This window comes from Rosa rugosa, chromosome 3 (assembly GCF_958449725.1).
Source record: "Rosa rugosa chromosome 3, drRosRugo1.1, whole genome shotgun sequence".
NCBI lineage: Eukaryota > Viridiplantae > Streptophyta > Magnoliopsida > Rosales > Rosaceae > Rosa > Rosa rugosa.
Window position 1 is genome coordinate 58,411,001 of NC_084822.1, and position 17,390 is coordinate 58,428,390.

At 39.8% G+C, this 17,390-nt stretch overlaps 1 protein-coding gene across 1 annotated transcript; it reads right to left on the bottom strand.

Moving 5' to 3' along the window:
* Positions 1–4,982: 4,982 nt before the first annotated feature.
* Positions 4,983–6,018, bottom strand: LOC133739553 (fasciclin-like arabinogalactan protein 3). Its single transcript, XM_062167338.1, has one exon. It carries the CDS (start codon positions 5,943–5,945, stop codon positions 5,118–5,120), a length of 828 nt encoding a protein of 275 aa, XP_062023322.1. The 5' UTR covers positions 5,946–6,018; the 3' UTR covers positions 4,983–5,117.
* Positions 6,019–17,390: the final 11,372 nt, after the last annotated feature.

Consider the following 17,390-nt stretch of genomic DNA (forward strand, 5'->3'; position numbering starts at 1 on the left):
GAGTCTGAAATTTTGAGATGTTGATGTCAGTTGCTTGTTCTAGAGAGTCAGTGAGTCTCTGAATTGATCTGTTTAGCTTTACTGGAGATGATATTGTTGGTTACTTTTACTATTATCAAGGAATGAGTGACTCCGATTTCGTGTCTGTTTACTTGATTTTACTTTTCAATAGGCTATGCGTTTGTTTATGTGATCTGCAATTTTGGTCTTCAGTTTTAATTGTGAAAACTTGTGTTATGGTTCAATTGTGAAGATTCTTTGCATTGTGATTTAATTCCTTATCTCAGTGGACATTTAAGTTTTCATAAATGTGTTTATGATTGAACTGCGATACTGTGGTGATTGTTAAATCAAATTGACTACATGAGTGACTTATGTTCATATGTTGTTGTTGATAAGGAAGAAGGTTGAAGAAGTTCAGAGGGTTAATTGAATCTATGCCTTATCTTCTCCAGCAAATATTGTCGTGTCCTGAATGTGAACACTACTTCTTTGGTCAAATAGAAACCATTGGTCTTGAAAACTCTGAAACTCGGAGGTGTTAGCTCTCCTGCCTCTCAGTAATCTCTATTTTCTGATTTATATTTTGATATGTGAATTCAGGTAATTATTTACATGTTAGATGTAACTTTTTCATATTTAGTTTATGGGTAAATCCAAAATTTGTTGTTTGATTGTTGATTTTTCTGATATTTGTTCAAGTCAGGGTGTCAGTGTAAGATCTTAAAAGTTGTCTTTTGTAATTCATCAAGTGTTATTCTACAGAAGTGGGACTGGAGATCTGTTGAAAGAAAAGCTATAGGATTTTTCTAGTGAAATTCATGAATACTTATTCCTCTCTCAACTATCACTTAACTAGTATTAAACTTATGAAACTTAAACTTTTTCATACAACTATATTAGGTTACTTGTCACTATCTTCGTTGTTTTTTATCATATATGTAGGCAACCTATTGAGATTCAGCTATGTGCAGTTTCTGGGAAGGACTACTAGTTGGCCAGTAACAAGAATGTCTTAGCTATTTGATTCTTCGTCTTATATTGTCTATATGTATGCACTATTTGTTATGCCTTTAGGTAATCACCCCCCTTCTTGCTGTTTAGTTTATTGATTTGGTTAAATACTTTAGGTATCAAGATACTTGTTTTCGGCTCTTGTGTCTTGCTAGGATGTGGTATCAGCTCCTAGACCGAGTTGCCCTCATATTAGGAGAATAACAGCTACAAGAGATAAGGAGGATAATGCATTGGAATATGGATTGCCATCTTCTCACACTATATACACAGTTTGCTTGTCTAGGTGTGTACTTTTTATCTTGTCACATAAATTCAGCTACGGAAACTAAGCAGCACATTATAGAAAGCTCTGCTTTGATCATAGACCTTTAGGCATACTTATTGATCAAACTATTCAAATTTCATTTGACATTATATGTAGGCTGCTGCTTGCTCATGAAAGTTTTGGGTATATTTTCTGAGGAGTCTGGAAAATAGCTTGTTTTGGAGATAAATTATCGATACGTGTATATGCAAATTTGAACGATTGCTATATGAGTTACTTTACTGTCATGTATATACTAAACATTTGCTCATGGATGGTGGTTGCAGATACCTTTTGCATTGCATCCTATCTTATGCTCAGAATGAAGAGGCCTATGTGAAATTTGCTAGATTTGCTCTTGTTTGCTTGCTCGTTGGTCTCATTGGTTTGGGTAAGTTTATCATCCTTTTACTAGTTTATGGCATCTTCTTTAATTATTTTATCTCAAACCAAAACTGAACTCATTTTCCCTTAATATTAAGAATTTATCTTGGCATGCACAGTCCTGTTGATATCATTGGTGGGCTTGCTGTTGGTTGGCTGATCCTTTCCTTTTGGCTTACTGTTCATGAATATGTCGATAGTTTTGTAGTCTCGGGACAAAATGGTATGGCACACTCCTAGTGATTTAATTACTATTATATATATCTATTATATATATGCTCTTGATAGCTTGATTGTTACAACCTAGAATGCAAAAGGACCTAAATTTAGAAGAACTAAATAATTCAAAAAGAAGCTAAAACACTGTTGGATGGCAGCCAAAAGTGGTGACCACAAAAATTGGAAGACATGCATTTTATACTCAATCTAGCTCCTTATATTAATGTATTCTTATTCAATTTTTTAATAATAGCTTGCAAGGTGAGCTTTGGGGCTGTACACGTTTCTACATTGGTGTGGCTGCTGTTGGGATTGAATGCATGAATCCCCTTTTCTTTTTGGTTTAAGATTCAATGTTCAAGCTTTGTGAACCCTTTTTAGGTTATGATGACTACTTTGGTTTAGATTGTTATTAGCTTACTTTGTGTCTTTTCCAGCTAGCTCACCTTCTGACAATACTTAAATATGAGGGAAGTACATGCCCTTGTTTTGAATTGGTTGAAGGATCATGGGCTTGCCACCTAGCCTGTTTCATATGCTTTCAGGGGTGTAATACTTTCAACTACTTTGTTGGATTGGAAGGATCTGTTACCTAGGTGTTTGTTAATCTTACTGCTCTGTTTACTTATTTATTTATTTATTGTTGCTCCTACTCAGTCTCATGCTTTTCTTTTCTTTTTTCAACTTATTTTCTTTGTGGACTCCTTGCTGCTGATTTTATATAGGTACTCTTTTTTTTTCATTTTATTTAGCATAAGTCTCTTTCACTCCTCAAAACAAAAAATATAACGATGAAAAACGTTTCTCTATCTTCTAATTGAACATGCAGTCATCATGTTGAGTCTTGTATGAAAATGGTATTCGCTTTTGCTGTGTCTTGTATCTAGTTCTCAGGCAGAGGATTGAACACTTGGTCTTCTATCAACAAAACAGAAAGAAACAAATGTATTAATACTCAAATAGGTATTTGTTTAGTGACATGACAGGTATATATGGAGATGTCCAGGTATATATGGCCTACACATTTGTATTTGGAAAAGTACATTGATCCCAGAACAGTGCTTAACTACAAATACTTTCTGTTTCTGATTTCAGCTAGCTTGTTATGCGCTTGCTGAAGCTGCTCTGGCAACAACTAATTGAATGGATTGTGTTTATTCTGACCACAGCACTGGATTATGTCAGGAAAGTCCAAAATGCTTGAAATTTTGGTTGCTTGAAACTTTTTTTTTTTTTTATGACATGGTTGCTTGAAACTTTGGTTGCTATTGTTTTGCATGTATTTTGGTGAATGTCATATATCTAATTTTGGTTGCTGTTGGTTGCTTGGATTATGCTTATTGAAATTTTGGTTGTCAATTACTAAGTGGCATATATGTAATGCTCAAATTACAAATTTTTGTCAAGGTTGTCCAGAATACATAATGTACAATGACAACTATAGATTCTTTTCTGCAATTTTGTCCATTATTAAGTGCAAACCATTTTGTTTTAGTGGGAGAGAAGAGGAAGGCAGCATATCCCAGGAAGATATGGATGTGGGAGTGGGCAAAATTTATGGTCAAGACATATATGTAAGCATTGTGCTGGACATATACATATATATATATATATATATGTATATGTCCAGCACAATGCTTACATATATGTCTTGACCATAAATTTTGCCCACTCCTTGACCATATATATATATATATATTTTTAGTTCAGTTGAGACTTAATTTGTTCTTTAGATTTGGTTGGACATGAGTTGGTGCTAGTACTTTGAATTGATAATGTAAGATTTGTGAGAATGATGTATGAGAATGTAGCAAATGACATTGGAACTTCGAATTTCATATCTGCCTATTACCATATCAATTGTGCAGATTCAATTCCAACAACATTTATTGGATTAGTAACTGCTGTTGTAGTGCAAACTATCACACAACACAAAAGTTCAAAAAGGCATTACACATATTGTCTGAGGAAAATTCAGACAACACTTTTATCTAGCAACTTGTCATATTAAAGCTATTCGGACAACAAGAAGGAAAAATAAGTGTGGTATGAGATTCATTCAAGGCAACAAATGCATCAAAGTCAATGTTATCTTAAATAATATTCAGACAACATTAACATCCTCAAAAATGTTATATAACGTTAAATTCAGACGACAAGAAAAAACAATGTGTGGTTTGAAATTTATCCAAGACAACACATGGATCCTAAATATTGTCATATGAATTGCATTTCAGACAACACTGAAATCCAGATAACTGTTATCTTAAATGAAATTTAGACAACATAAGGAAACTAGAAGTGTAGTCTTCGGTTCATGCAAGACAACACCATCTTCGAACAAGTTGATATTTGAACAGCACTTGACACAACATCAGGTAATCAAAAATGCTTGTTTGAGTTTTACTTCACACATCATATTTCTTACATTATTGTCGTTGGAGATTTTTAACAGACAACACAGCCTTGGAAAGATTGATGTGCTTGATGAATTTCACTCAACACCCAACCAATAAGCTGTTGTCTGATTTCATACACGACAACAGACTACCGCCATGAATCAAAATTTGGTAAATTTAGACAACATATATTTAGGTACACATGTTGTGTGAATGACCAGAGAGACAATTAAAAAAGAATGTTGTCTGATGGGGGAGATCAGACGTCATGCCAGTTTACAACATCTCCATTTTCATTCAGACAACAGGCTTTTGACTGTTGTCTGATTCACTTTGTGTAGTAGTGTCTTGTCATACATTATTGACGAATGTTAAAAAGCAAATGAGTTTCTTGTATGTTGTTGTTATAATGTTATTCCTTTGTTTCAAAAATCTAAAAAGAGAGTTCATGAGGGAAGAAATCATCTTTAAGGGACCATGAAATGCCCAGTATGTGTTCAGGATGCGTTCGAGCAAATGTGCTTACGTTTTTCTTTTGTTTCTTCTGGTGTTATAGAGGTGCATCGAAACCTAGTGTATGCATCATAGTATTATTATCATACTACGTCCATTGTGGTTTGAAGTTTGGTTTGTTTGTTTGTTATGTATTGTACGAGCAATTAATGAATTAAACGCCTTCTTCCATTTCTATGTCTTGAGAAAAGTTGCATTTGCCTTCTAAAACATAATTCTTGCATGAAAACAAGGTACGTTCTCTTCCCGTTTTCTTCTCAATTTACGGGGAGGACCTCAATTTAAGCCAAAAGTGAAGCCAAACCCATTACGAGCCCGGCACCAAGAGCCATCTCGACACGCGAAGCAGCCGAGGGAGCAGGAGCAGTAGCAGATGGTTTCTCTTTCTCTGGTGCTTTCTCTGGTGATTTCTCTGGTGCATTCTCTGGTGCTTCTGTTGGTGAGTCTTCGGGCTCTGGTGGCGATGAGAAGTCTGTTTCGTCATCTTCAGATGGTGCCGGAGCAGCAGTGTCATCATCTTCAGATGGTGCCGGAGCAGCAGTGTCATCATCTTCAGATGGTGATGGAGCCTTCTTGGGGGCGCTTGCAGAACCAAGGTCAGGAATCTCAATAAGAGAACTGACTTTAAGCACAGAGATGTCAGAAGGCTGAGAAGTGACAGACTTAATAAGCTTGGAATCCAGGTTAGCACCCTTGACTGCTGACCCAAAAGCGATCTCTCCTTTGACGAGGCCGAGTTTAATGAATCCCTGTTGGTTCTGAGCCTTGCCTGTGGCTTGGAGCATTGTGGTCACGGTTATGGGCTCTTTTTTGACCGTTCCTTTTAGCTTCTGCTCATCGAAGTAGTCGAGCACCACGTGGGCGCTCAAGAGCATCTTGACCTCATCGGGGGACACATTGGAGAGGGCGGAGACACCACCATTGCCAACTGCGAGGACTGTGATGGATTTGCGTTTGTTGATTTCATCGGCGAGTTTGGTTTCCTTAAGGAGCTTGCTGAACTCGCTTAGCTCGGAGTCCTTCTGGAGGAGCTTCAGGATGTCGAAGGCCGAGGCCGATGCAACCAAACAGAAAGCGAGGAAGATGATGGAAGAGGCTTTCCTGTCCATCTTTAATTTGTGATGGCTTCCCCTGCTTTATTTGGTGCTTTGAAAGATGAGGTTTAGCGTTTTCTTTCAAAGCCTGGTTACTGCAGAGGGGTTTGGGGGGAGTTAAATATACTCCAAAACAATGGGTGGGCGTTAGAGATCAAGAGTTTAGGAGGGAATTTCTCCTTTCCATTCAAAACTAGCCAATATTAGACATGCATTGTCCAACAAAGCTGCTAAATGCTATCCTTTCTAAATATGGATACCAGTAATCATTAAGAAGGTTTGTTTTCTCTGCAAGTTTTTCGCATATACTAAAAAAAACCATTTGATCAACATACATAAAATTTAATGAAACTTAGTTGATCCAATGATATTTCTCTCTCCACAAGAAATTAAGTTTCAATTTTTCCTCCTCAAAAAAAGAAAAGAAAAAGGAAATACCTAAAAGTTATTCATGTTCAAGTAAATCCAGAATATGTGTCTGGCTCAAACTCAAGTAACCTTGACCTAGTTGTAATAGAGTTTAGAATTAGAGATATTCTGGGAAATATTCATAGATATCCGATTAATTGTTCGATTATCTTTCCTTATTCTGGGAAATATTCATAGAGAATTGAGTTATCCTTTCATTGAGTTATCCGATTAATTGTTCGATTATCTTTCCTTGTACAACTCTGATTCTATGTCTTGTAATGCTCTATATAAAGAGGTCCCTGTTATCAATGAAAGGATAACTCAATTCTCTCCAAAATTTGGTTTTCCTTAAACACGTTATCAGCACGAAGCCCTAACCTTGAAACCCTAAATTCGTAGCCTTCAAACCCTATCAGACAAAGCCTCATATATTGAAGCCCTCAATCCCAGGATTCTAGAACCTGGGGCGGAACTACCAGAACTGGTCGGAAAACCACCGAACCGGCCACCGGAAGTATCTAACCAGCCTTCCAAGAAGAAAAAAAGGGATCCCTGCACCGGTTCACCACCTTCCGGACCTCCGATAGCGACCAAATTTTGCCACCAGCAGCGCCTCGATCCCAAGATCCAGGAATCGGAAACAGAACTCTAAAAACCAGTCTAAAAGCTGTTGAACCGGACTGCAGAAAAACCGGCAGAAGAAAGAAAAAAAAGGAAAAGAAGGCAGCCCAAAGGCCCACTGCCATGTCATCACCGGATCCGCTGCCACATCAGCATGGACCCCACTTCCACGTCAGCAGCCAGACCCCACTGCCACGTCAGCAGCGGACCCCAGCGCCACATCAACATCGGTTGACCGTTTCCGGTCAACTTTCCGGCGACTTTTCCGGTCAAATTTTCCAGCGACCTATTTCAAGGTATTTTTTACTAAAAGTTCCCGTTTTTGAAGTTTTTATTTCTTTTCTCTTTTTTTCTCGGGGACTTGCAAACTCCCTTCTTCTACCTCCCTTTCTTCATCATAGGGGAGACCTAATTAAGTCGAACTGTGGGGGTTCATGCTCACTCCAAGCTTGGAGCTTGTTGAGATCCAAACTTAGAGTTTGTAGCGAATTTATGATCGACTACTTATGTCATTGTTTCGATCTAATCTAATACCTCTTGGAATTGAATTTCTTGGAAGCGATTATGCTCAGAAATTCCTAATTTCTTGGAAGCGATTACGCTCAGGAATTTTATATGTTTTCGTGGTAGCTTTTTCGCTCTGAAACTAACCATTTTTCTTGTTCTCTTTCAGGATGAGTAACCTGAACAAATTGGACTTTGCTTCATTGGGAACAACTGGCTCTGGATATCACAGGTGGGTTCGTGATGTCCGCCAGCATCTCAAGGCAGATGGAATCCTGGATATGATTCTCGAGCCTAGCCAGGACGTGCTAACTGTTGAGCAAGCTCAAGCTTTGAAAGCAAATAGAGCAGCCTTCAAGGAAAATAAGGCGAAAACCATCATCCTAATGACTCGTCATATGGATGAGTCGCTCCAGTACGAGTGTATGAATGAAGAAGACCCCAAAAGGATGTGGGTCTCACTCGAAGAAAGATTTGGCAAAGTCCGTGACTCCCTGCTTCCTGACCTAGAAGTGAGATGGCATAGCCTCCGCTTCTGTGATTTCAAGTCAGTTCTTGACTACAACTCGGAAGCACTTCGCATTAAATCCTTAATGGAATTCTGTGGTAAAGAGATCACAGATGCGATGTTGATTGAGAAGACTCTCTCTACCTTCCCTGTCTCTGCATTAGTGGTTGCTAAGAACTATCGAATCGATGTTACTGCAGGACGGATCACAAGGTTTCATGAGCTTATTGGAGCTATGAATGTCGCTGAAAAGCATGACAACATCCTTGTGAAGAACTATAATTCGAGATCCGTAGAAACAGAGCTTATTCTGGAATCCAATTCTAGTCGCACCCCTAAGAGATGGAGCCAAGAGCGAAACCCTAATCTTAGGGATACTTCTGGACGTTCTGGTCCATATAATCGCTCTACTTGGGAAGGTAACTGCCAAAATAGGCGAACACGAAACCGAAGAGATCAACGTGGAAAGAGAGAGGGAGGCAACGCCTCTGGCCATGTTGGTGGCGCCACCAACACTAGGAGCCATCTAAATGACGCTTTCAAAGCTCCTCAATCAATGGAGTCTGAGCGAAGAGATGTATGTTCTCGATGTGGAGTATCCGATCATTAGGCACACATTTGTAGAGCTCGTGAAAAAATTGTCACCGCCTACAAAACATATTGTGAAGCAAGAGAAGCTCACTATGTGGAACAAGAAGATCAAGAAGATGATCTAGAGTGAAGGGTTGAAGACTACAAATCTGGCTGGGATCAATAGATCGTCAATTCTGTTTAAGTCTTTATTTTTCTAAGAGATGTAATAGGCAATTGCCATATACTTTGTAGTAAATGCCATTGGTTTAGTTTTTCTTCACATAGGCTCATCCAAAATAAGTATGATGTCTAGGAAGGTTTTGAGATAAGTGGTACTTAAGCGAGCTTTGCTCCACCGACATCTCTCTACTCACCTGGTCATATTTATTTTAGAGTTACCGAAAGAAGTCAAACGACTACCTTTGTTTTGCATTAGCTAGCATTTGGATTAGATTCTCCTAATGGTTAAGAGACAATGATGTACTCTGTTGGCTTATGAATAAAATTTCGAGTTCTTTTCATTATGACTCCATTTTGATTCTGAGCATATTAGTTTGTGACTACGATGGTGTAGTACCCCGGAAATTCATTATTATTTTTTGAGAATTTTCCGGAATTTAATTAGTGGTTATTGGACTGTTTCATGGCTCGTGGATGGAGCGGAAATGTTTCGGGCGAATAATTATTCAAGAAGCGTCATTTTAGGAGGGGCGCAAGGGTTGACTTTTTATTCATTGAGTTTCTTCGAAAACTTCATTCACAAAAGTCATAGAGCGCGTCGATACGAGTTCGTGGACATGCGGAACACGGAAATCAGAGTTCATATGAAGAAGTTATGGGCTTCGGAAAATTTTTCCATTTTAATATAAAGGACGAATTTTTGCAAAAATTGCAAAGAAGGATAGATTTCCAAATCTGGAAACACGCCCCTCTTTCTCTCTCCCCTTCGCCGGCGTCGTTCTCCACCTTCCGGCCACCATAGGACATAAAAAAAAGTGGGTTTTCTTCGCCTCGATCTCCTCTACAAGTTTGTGGAAGAAATTCACCGAGATTCGAGCTGTGGAAGGGGAATCATTGATGAGAAGAAGCCGCGGCGGAGCTGAAATAGCCTTGATTGGAGTCGACGATTCCGGCCACCATAGCAGGTGTTTCTTGAGGGGTTTTGTAGCCCAGAGGCTGGGGAAGGTTTCTCTCAAGGTGGGTTGCAGCGATTTCACTTGTGGAGGACGAATCGAAGCTTTGAAGATCTAGGGTTCAATCGGCTCTGATTTGTTCTAAGGTAAAATTCGATCGATTGGCTTATTATTTGACTTTGGTGTAGTTATGAAAGTTGTAATTGGAGTTGAGATGAAGAACTTTTATGTTGGAAGTTTTGTTAAATTCTGACTTTGGGCCGACGGCGGCGCCGCCACTGTGGCGGTGTTTTCCGGCAGGTTCCGGCCACCTCTGGGGCAGTTTCTGCTCATTGTGATCTACTCGTCGATACGAGCATTTCGACATGTAGATTGTAATTTTTGGAGATCGTATGAGCATGTTAGGGTTTTTACAGTTTCGAACCGTTCGATTATTCGATCCGTGAGGATTTGAGTGTTCGATCGACTTGTGGATTTGACATATCAATTGTAGAAATATTTCGGAGACTTTGGGTGGTCTCCGATGTGGTTTCGCCTCTATTGGCGTCACTTTTGTGGTTTTAGTTCAAAACGGGGGTTCGGACTTTAATCACTTTGTGATTCGTGCACTGAATCGAGACCGTATGTGTTTAGGTACTTGACAGGCTTGTGTTGAGCGGATTGCGGCGATTTGTGCTTGTCTTGGTTAGCGTGTGAAGACTCAAAGGGATTCAGAGGTGAGTAAATCTCACGATATTCGTTGTGAGCATAATTACCATATTGTCTTAGAGTTATTAGGTTAACTATGACTATAGTTGGTATTAGTGGCATTCCTGAGTGGATGACTACGTATATATATATTTACGTGAAATATATATATATATATATATATATATATATATATATATATATATGTATTGGTAGCTTCGTTGTGATGTGAATAATAATTTAAATGAGTTCATTATTGCTCGAGAATGGTGAAATTGTGTTTTGAGTTGTGATTGTAGAATTTCATGTGTTGAGATACCATGAGTCTAGTATGACCATCTTAATTGAGATTTAAGATATGGTAGCTTGTGTAGGAACATCTGTGTGATGAATCGATGACATTAGTGTGATGAATCTCTGTGATGATTGTCATATAAAGCTTGTGTAGGAACATCTGTGTGATGAATCGATGACATCAGTGTGATGATTGTCATGTAAAGCTTGTGTAGGAACATTTGTGTAATGAATCGATGACATCAGTGTGATGAATCTTTGTGATGATTGTCATGTAAAGCTTGTGTAGGAACATTTGTGTGATGAATCGATGACAACATTGTGATGAATCTTTGTGATGATTGTAATGTAAAGCTTGTGTAGGAACATCTGTGTAATGAATCGATGACATCAGTGTGATGAATCGTTGTGATGATTGTCATGTAAAGCTTGTGTAGGAATATCTGTGTAATGAATCGATGACATCAGTGCGATGAATCTTTGTGATGATTGCTATCTGTGTGATGACTGGCGAAATCTGTGTGATGATCAGTTGGATGATTGCTATCTGTGTGATGACCGGCGAAATCTGTGTGATGATCAGTTGGATGATTGCTATCTGTGTGATGACCGGCCAAATCTGTGTGATGATCAGTTTGACGATTGCTATCTGTGTAATGACCAGCGAAATCTGTGTGATGATCAGTAGGATGATGTTTATCTGTGTGATGACCGGTGAGATCTGTGTGATGACTGCTCGGTAGCGGAGTTGAATTGTTATTAAGTTAACAAAGATCGAGAGGATTGCTGTGATGGTCGGAGCTACCTACGGATGTCAGAGTGTGGGGTTATGATGATTACTATGACGTGACCCCTATTATCAATGAAATGATGACTCAATTCTCTCCCAATTTTGGTTTTCCTTAAACAATTCCATCTTTTTTTATTCTTTTTCGGCCAAATGATACATAAAATTGGCTAGCACCATTTGGTCTAGTGGCATAAGTCTCCCCTTTGTAAGTGGGAGGTCGTGAGTTCGACTCACAATAGACTAGTTGTTGTATCTGATCCAAAAAAAAGTGACACATAAAATTATTCCGGCAGATTACCAAGATGTGTCGCATAAAAATGACACAAGAAGTTGTGTTTGTTTTTAAGTTTCTACGAACAGTTGAGCATTTGTTAAAATAACGCTAGAAATGTGTGTGCATTTTCCGTTAATCTGCACTAATAATGAATATGTCAATGTTCCAAAGGTCACTCAAAACCTATTCTCTAAACATAGTATTTCCGTTGTTGTCTTCTCCACTATCCCTCTCTACATCTTTTAGTCTTCTTCCACATTATAAACCAAGCTAAGTTGTTAATTTTCAAACTCAGATAAATAGAAAAATGAGTGCAAAAGGCTCTTCTTCCATCCTCCTGGCTCTATTCCTTGCCTTCATGATCTCGGCAACCACAGCGTCCTTCAATGAAGATCGCATCAAAAGCAATTCCATTGAGCAATCATCCACTCATGAAGAACTCGTCAAAAGCAAAATCACTGAAACCTTGTCCAATCAAGATCTCCTCAAAGATCAAATGCATAGAATTGCCGGAGTGCCAGCGGCAAATGCACCAAAGATTGATGATGCAGTAGCCGGATTTTTCAAGTCTACTTCGGCACCTCCCACATTGCCTGGTTCCGAACTTGATGATTATGAAGAGATCTACCCTCCTAAGGCTTCGCCACCTAAGGATTCATCGAGTCAGGTAGCTTCAAGCGTCCTGAGTTTGGGGGTGGTGATTGGGCACATCACATTTTTGGTGGCTTTGTAAGGTATATAAATACTATATATGATATTATAAAATAGAAATGGTACAAAAAGGAGACGGGGTGAGAATTGAGAGAGCCTCATTCCCCCAAACTGAAAGGGACTTTATATAATGTTCATCCTTGATGAACATAATACATAGACAGTTACTGTTCAATGTGATCACTACAGTATTTCTGTAAGAGAGTCATTATTCCTAACAAGGATGAACTATATATATCCTCTCATAAGAGGACATCAACCACATAGCACATTCAAAAATGATCTACAGCATTCAAATGAATCAATTTACTTGTGAAGGAAATCTTCTCACATTTCCAAGGGTATAATAGTTTCCCATCTCTGATACATGTAAAGCATAATCAACTCTAGAATCAAACACAGAGGCAGCATATATAGAACCACAAAGATTGGGAACTAGATTTGAATATCATACTATATATAAAAGTATCCCCATCTCTAGTACTTGATTGCCTTCACGCACTAAAAAAAAGGTATGAATGAATTATCCTAAATGTACTTGTTTGCAATGGCTAATCATCTGAGCCTCTCAAAATTGACCAGACCAATGCCCCACCAGCCGTTAGAAAAGGGCAAGAACAATTAATGCAGATGATCAGGAGATCGATCAGTAGTATAAATTTTCTACTTTCAATGCAGCAAATCAAACTTGCTTACAACAAAAATTTATTTCCATTCTGATATACAACTCCACTGGTATGCAATGCTTCACCTCATTCATTAGAGTGCAGTTGCAGCTGCAACAACCGCCTCCACGTCTAGATCCTCCAAGTCTTGATATGGTTCCTTCATGTCCTGCAAAAGAAAACCAATAAATTACACAACTCAGAACAGGTAAAAAATTTCATAAGCCAATAACATAATAGTCAATCAACAAAATGGCCGTTGTAACCTGCGACTGCTTTAAGGTCATGAATTTCTAGGGTTTCGTTGACTGCACTTCACATGGCTGCCACATCTGTGATCTGTCCTTGGACTTTCTTGGATGAAGGGGCCTCAACAAAGAGATCCTACGCATCTGTGGTTCGCCCGTCTTCCATTCCCATTGTGGATTTACCAGCGCCGGTTGTACAGGATGGGAAGACTACTGTTATGATATCTGAGGAAGCCTATCAGTCTGGGCTGGATAAGTGTAAGCACATGTTGCTTGGTCGCCTGCAATTAGCCTTCGGGGATAAGCCGTATTCTCCACCCGATCTGCAGCGTAAGCTTGGGGTTATTTGGAGTGGTCTAGGTAGTTGGACGATCATCCCAATGGAGAAGGGATATTACTCGTTCAATTTTGCCTCTGCAGATTCACTGGCTAGGGTTTGGGCACAAGGTGCTATCGCTCTCAAGACTGGTACGTTGAGGTTTATGAAATGGGTTCCGAATTTCTCCCCGGCGAGTCAAAAGAACACGAATGCGCAGGTGTGGGTTAGATTTTGGAATCTAGGGCTGGAATTCTGGGAAGCACGGACGTTATCTGAGATTGCTAGTGGTATTGGCGCTCCCGTGAAAATTGACCCCAACACTTTGGAACGCAAATATGGTCTGTTTGCTAGGGTTCTTGTGGACGTTGATCTCTCTGCTGACCTTCCTTTGGAGGTTGTGAACAAGCGTAAGAATGGAGAAATTTTTGTGCAAGCGGTGGATTATGAGAAGCTTCCTGACCTTTGTTCCCATTGTGGTAATGTGGGACATCGTATCACAGATTGCAAATTTGTACTAAATCCCTCTGCCAATGAATCTAATGATTCAAGGTATGTTCGCGGACGGTCTCGAAGGCGTGGAGCTAAACAGTCCCGAAAGAGGGTTGTTTCCCAGGTGTATGTTCTGAAGCAGCGCCCCAGTAAGGAGATTATTGTTCAGGCCACTCCTACTCCGATTATGGACGATGGTGAAGGCCCTTCTTTTGTGCAGAAGTCGCCAATTGTTCAGGAAAATCATGATACGGATGGCGTGGATAAGTCGTTGTGTGATGAGATTTTAGCACAACCTAATGAGGTTAGGTCAGCTGTGAACTCACTTTTGCAGCTTCCTCTTGAGCAAGAGGACGCACTGATTTCCGCTCCCGAAGGTTGCATGAGAGATGAGGCTAGTGGGATGGAGCTGGTTGTTAGTACTGTGAGTGTACCTATTGAGGGTGCAACACTGCAGGTGGTGGATAATGTGGTTCCCCAGGTTGGTGATCTTCAGGAAACCAGAGGTTTTTCTCCGCAAAGAGGAGCCACGGGAGGGGGAACTCTACTTGATAGTTGGTTTGATGAAATTGAACGGGATGTTCAGGAGGGTGAGTTTACAGTGGTTCAGTCTAAAGCTCAAAAGAAAAACCAGAAGAGACAAGCGGCTTTGGCTTCCAACAGAGAAGCTTATCTTCATCGTTCTAAAAGTGTTCCTCAATGAAGATTCTCTATTGGAATTTGCGGGGTATTTTTAATGACCCCACTCAAAATGCTCTTAGAAAGTTTGTTATGGATAATAATCCTGATGTGTTGTGTATTTCGGAGCCTTTTGTCTCTTTTGATTCGATTCCGCTTAGTTTTTGGAGGTCTCTGAATTTGGTAGCGGTGTGTACAAATGACAGGGGTTCTTCTATTCCTAATTTGTGGGTTCTCTGCAAATCTTCTATACATCATGTGGTTAACGTGCTTTCTAGGTCTGATCAACAAGTCTCTATTCAGGTGACATTTGATTAAGTTAATTGTGTGCTAACCTCTGTCTATGCTCGTACAAGTATGGAGGATCAGCGTCGTCTCTGGATTGATATTGCTTCTATTAAGGATAACTTTGTTTCTGGACCTTGGATTGTATTTGGTGATTTCAATGCAATTCTTGGGGCTCATGAGAAAAAGGGTGGTGCGCCAATTTTTCAGCGATCTTGTGAGGAGTTCCAAGCTATGTCTGATATCTGTGAACTTATTCATATTGACTCTAAAGGGGCTGAATTTACTTGGGTTCGTCGGAGAGGTGTTAGGGGGAATGTAGAGGTAAGACTTGATTGTTGTCTAGCAAATCTCGCTTGGATGGATAGCTGGGATACGTTTGATTGCTGCACCTTACCACAGATATGCTCTGATCATAATCCATTACTTATGTCTTTTTCTAATGTTTTTGGGGCACATCAAAGTCTATTTCGGTTTCGGAGAATGTGGTTAGAGCATGGTAGCTTTAATGGGTTTGTCAAGCAATGTTGGGATGCAATTACTATGCACGGATGCCCTCTTACAATTTTGCAACATAAATTGAGAGTTTTGCGTCGAGCACTTCGGTCTTGGAATTGGGAAGTTTTTGGTAATGTTCACAGGCGTGTTGATTCGGACCTTGCAGATCTAGGTGCTCTTCAAGAACATATTTCTATTACTGGGGGTTCTGATGCAGATTTTACCAAGGAATGTGAGCTTCAGGCAAACTTGACTGAGTCCATGCGTTTACAAGAGATGTTTTGGAAGGAGAAATCTCGGTTGCGTTGGCTATCAGAGGGCGATCATAACTCATCTTTCTTCCATGCTATGTGTCGGGTGTGACTCTCTCATTCTTCCATCACTCTACTTAGAGATGGTGATCAGTTTTTCAGGATCCACTTGCTATTCAGAATCATATTGTAGATTTTTATTCGAACCTCTTTGCTAATCATGCAGATTGTTATGATTCGGGTCTCATTAGCCGTGGCATTCCTTCTTTAGTAACTGTTGAGGAAAATGAGGCGCTAACAGCTATTCCATCACCAGAGGAAATCTTCTTGGCAATGAAGAATATGGACCCAGACAGTGCACCTGGACCTGACGGTTTTAATGGACATTTCTTTGTTTCTTGTTGGGAGATCGTGGGTGCATGTGTAATTGAGGCAGTTCAGTCTTTTTTCGAGCATGGTTCATTGCCACCTTCTTTTAATTCAAGCTTGATTATTCTTATTCCCAAGATGGATCATGCAGACTCTATTAAGCAATTTCGGCCTATTGCATTGGCCAATTTTGTATTCAAGATTATCCCAAAGATTATCTCTATCCGGCTAGCTTCCATTGCTTCACGGATTATTTCTCCTCAACAACATGCTTTCGTTCCAGGGCGGAACATAGCGGCCTGCATTATTACTACTTCAGAGGGTATTAATCTATTGGACTCCAAATGTCATGGTGGAAATGTTGCAATTAAAATGGATATTGCCAAAGCCTTTGATACTCTTTCCTGGGATTTCATTTTGAAGGTTTTGGAGGCCTTTGGCTTTCACCCTATTTTTGTGCATTGGGTTAAGGTTTTATTGAATTCGGCAAAACTCTCTCTGTTAATTAATGGGAGGTCGGTGGGTTATTTTTCTTGTGGCCGTGGAGTGCGCCAAGGATCCTTTGTCCCCTCTTCTTTTCTGCTTGGCAGAAGAGGTTCTTAGTAGGGGTCTCTCTGAGTTGTTGAGTAGTGGTCGGTTGCACCCTATTTCTTCCCCAAGGGGGGCATTGGCTCCTTCACATGTTTTATTTGCTGATGATGTGATAGTTTTCTGTCGAGGAGATAAACGCAGTTTGGAGTTGGTTATGACTTTCTTTGAGGAGTATGGGGTTAATTCAGGGCAAAGAATTAACAAGTCTATGTCTCAGGCTTTTCTTAGCAGACACATTCTTTACCGAAGGCATTCTATTAGTAGTTCTCTCAGCATTCCTATTGGGGAGTTTCCTTTCTCTTATCTAGGTGTGCCTATTTTCCGTGGGAAGCCTCGTGTCTCATATTTCCGGCCTTTGGTGGATAAAATTCGGGTGCGTCTCTCTAGTTGGATGGGTTCTCTACTCTCTATGGCAGGCCGTCTTCAATTGTTAAAATCGGTTTTTAACAGCATGCTTGTTTATAGTTTCCAAGTGTATGAATGGCCTATTTCTTTGTTGCGTCGGATGGAAGTCTGGTGTCGCAATTACCTATGGTCTGGCTCTATTGATAAGCGTGGTAT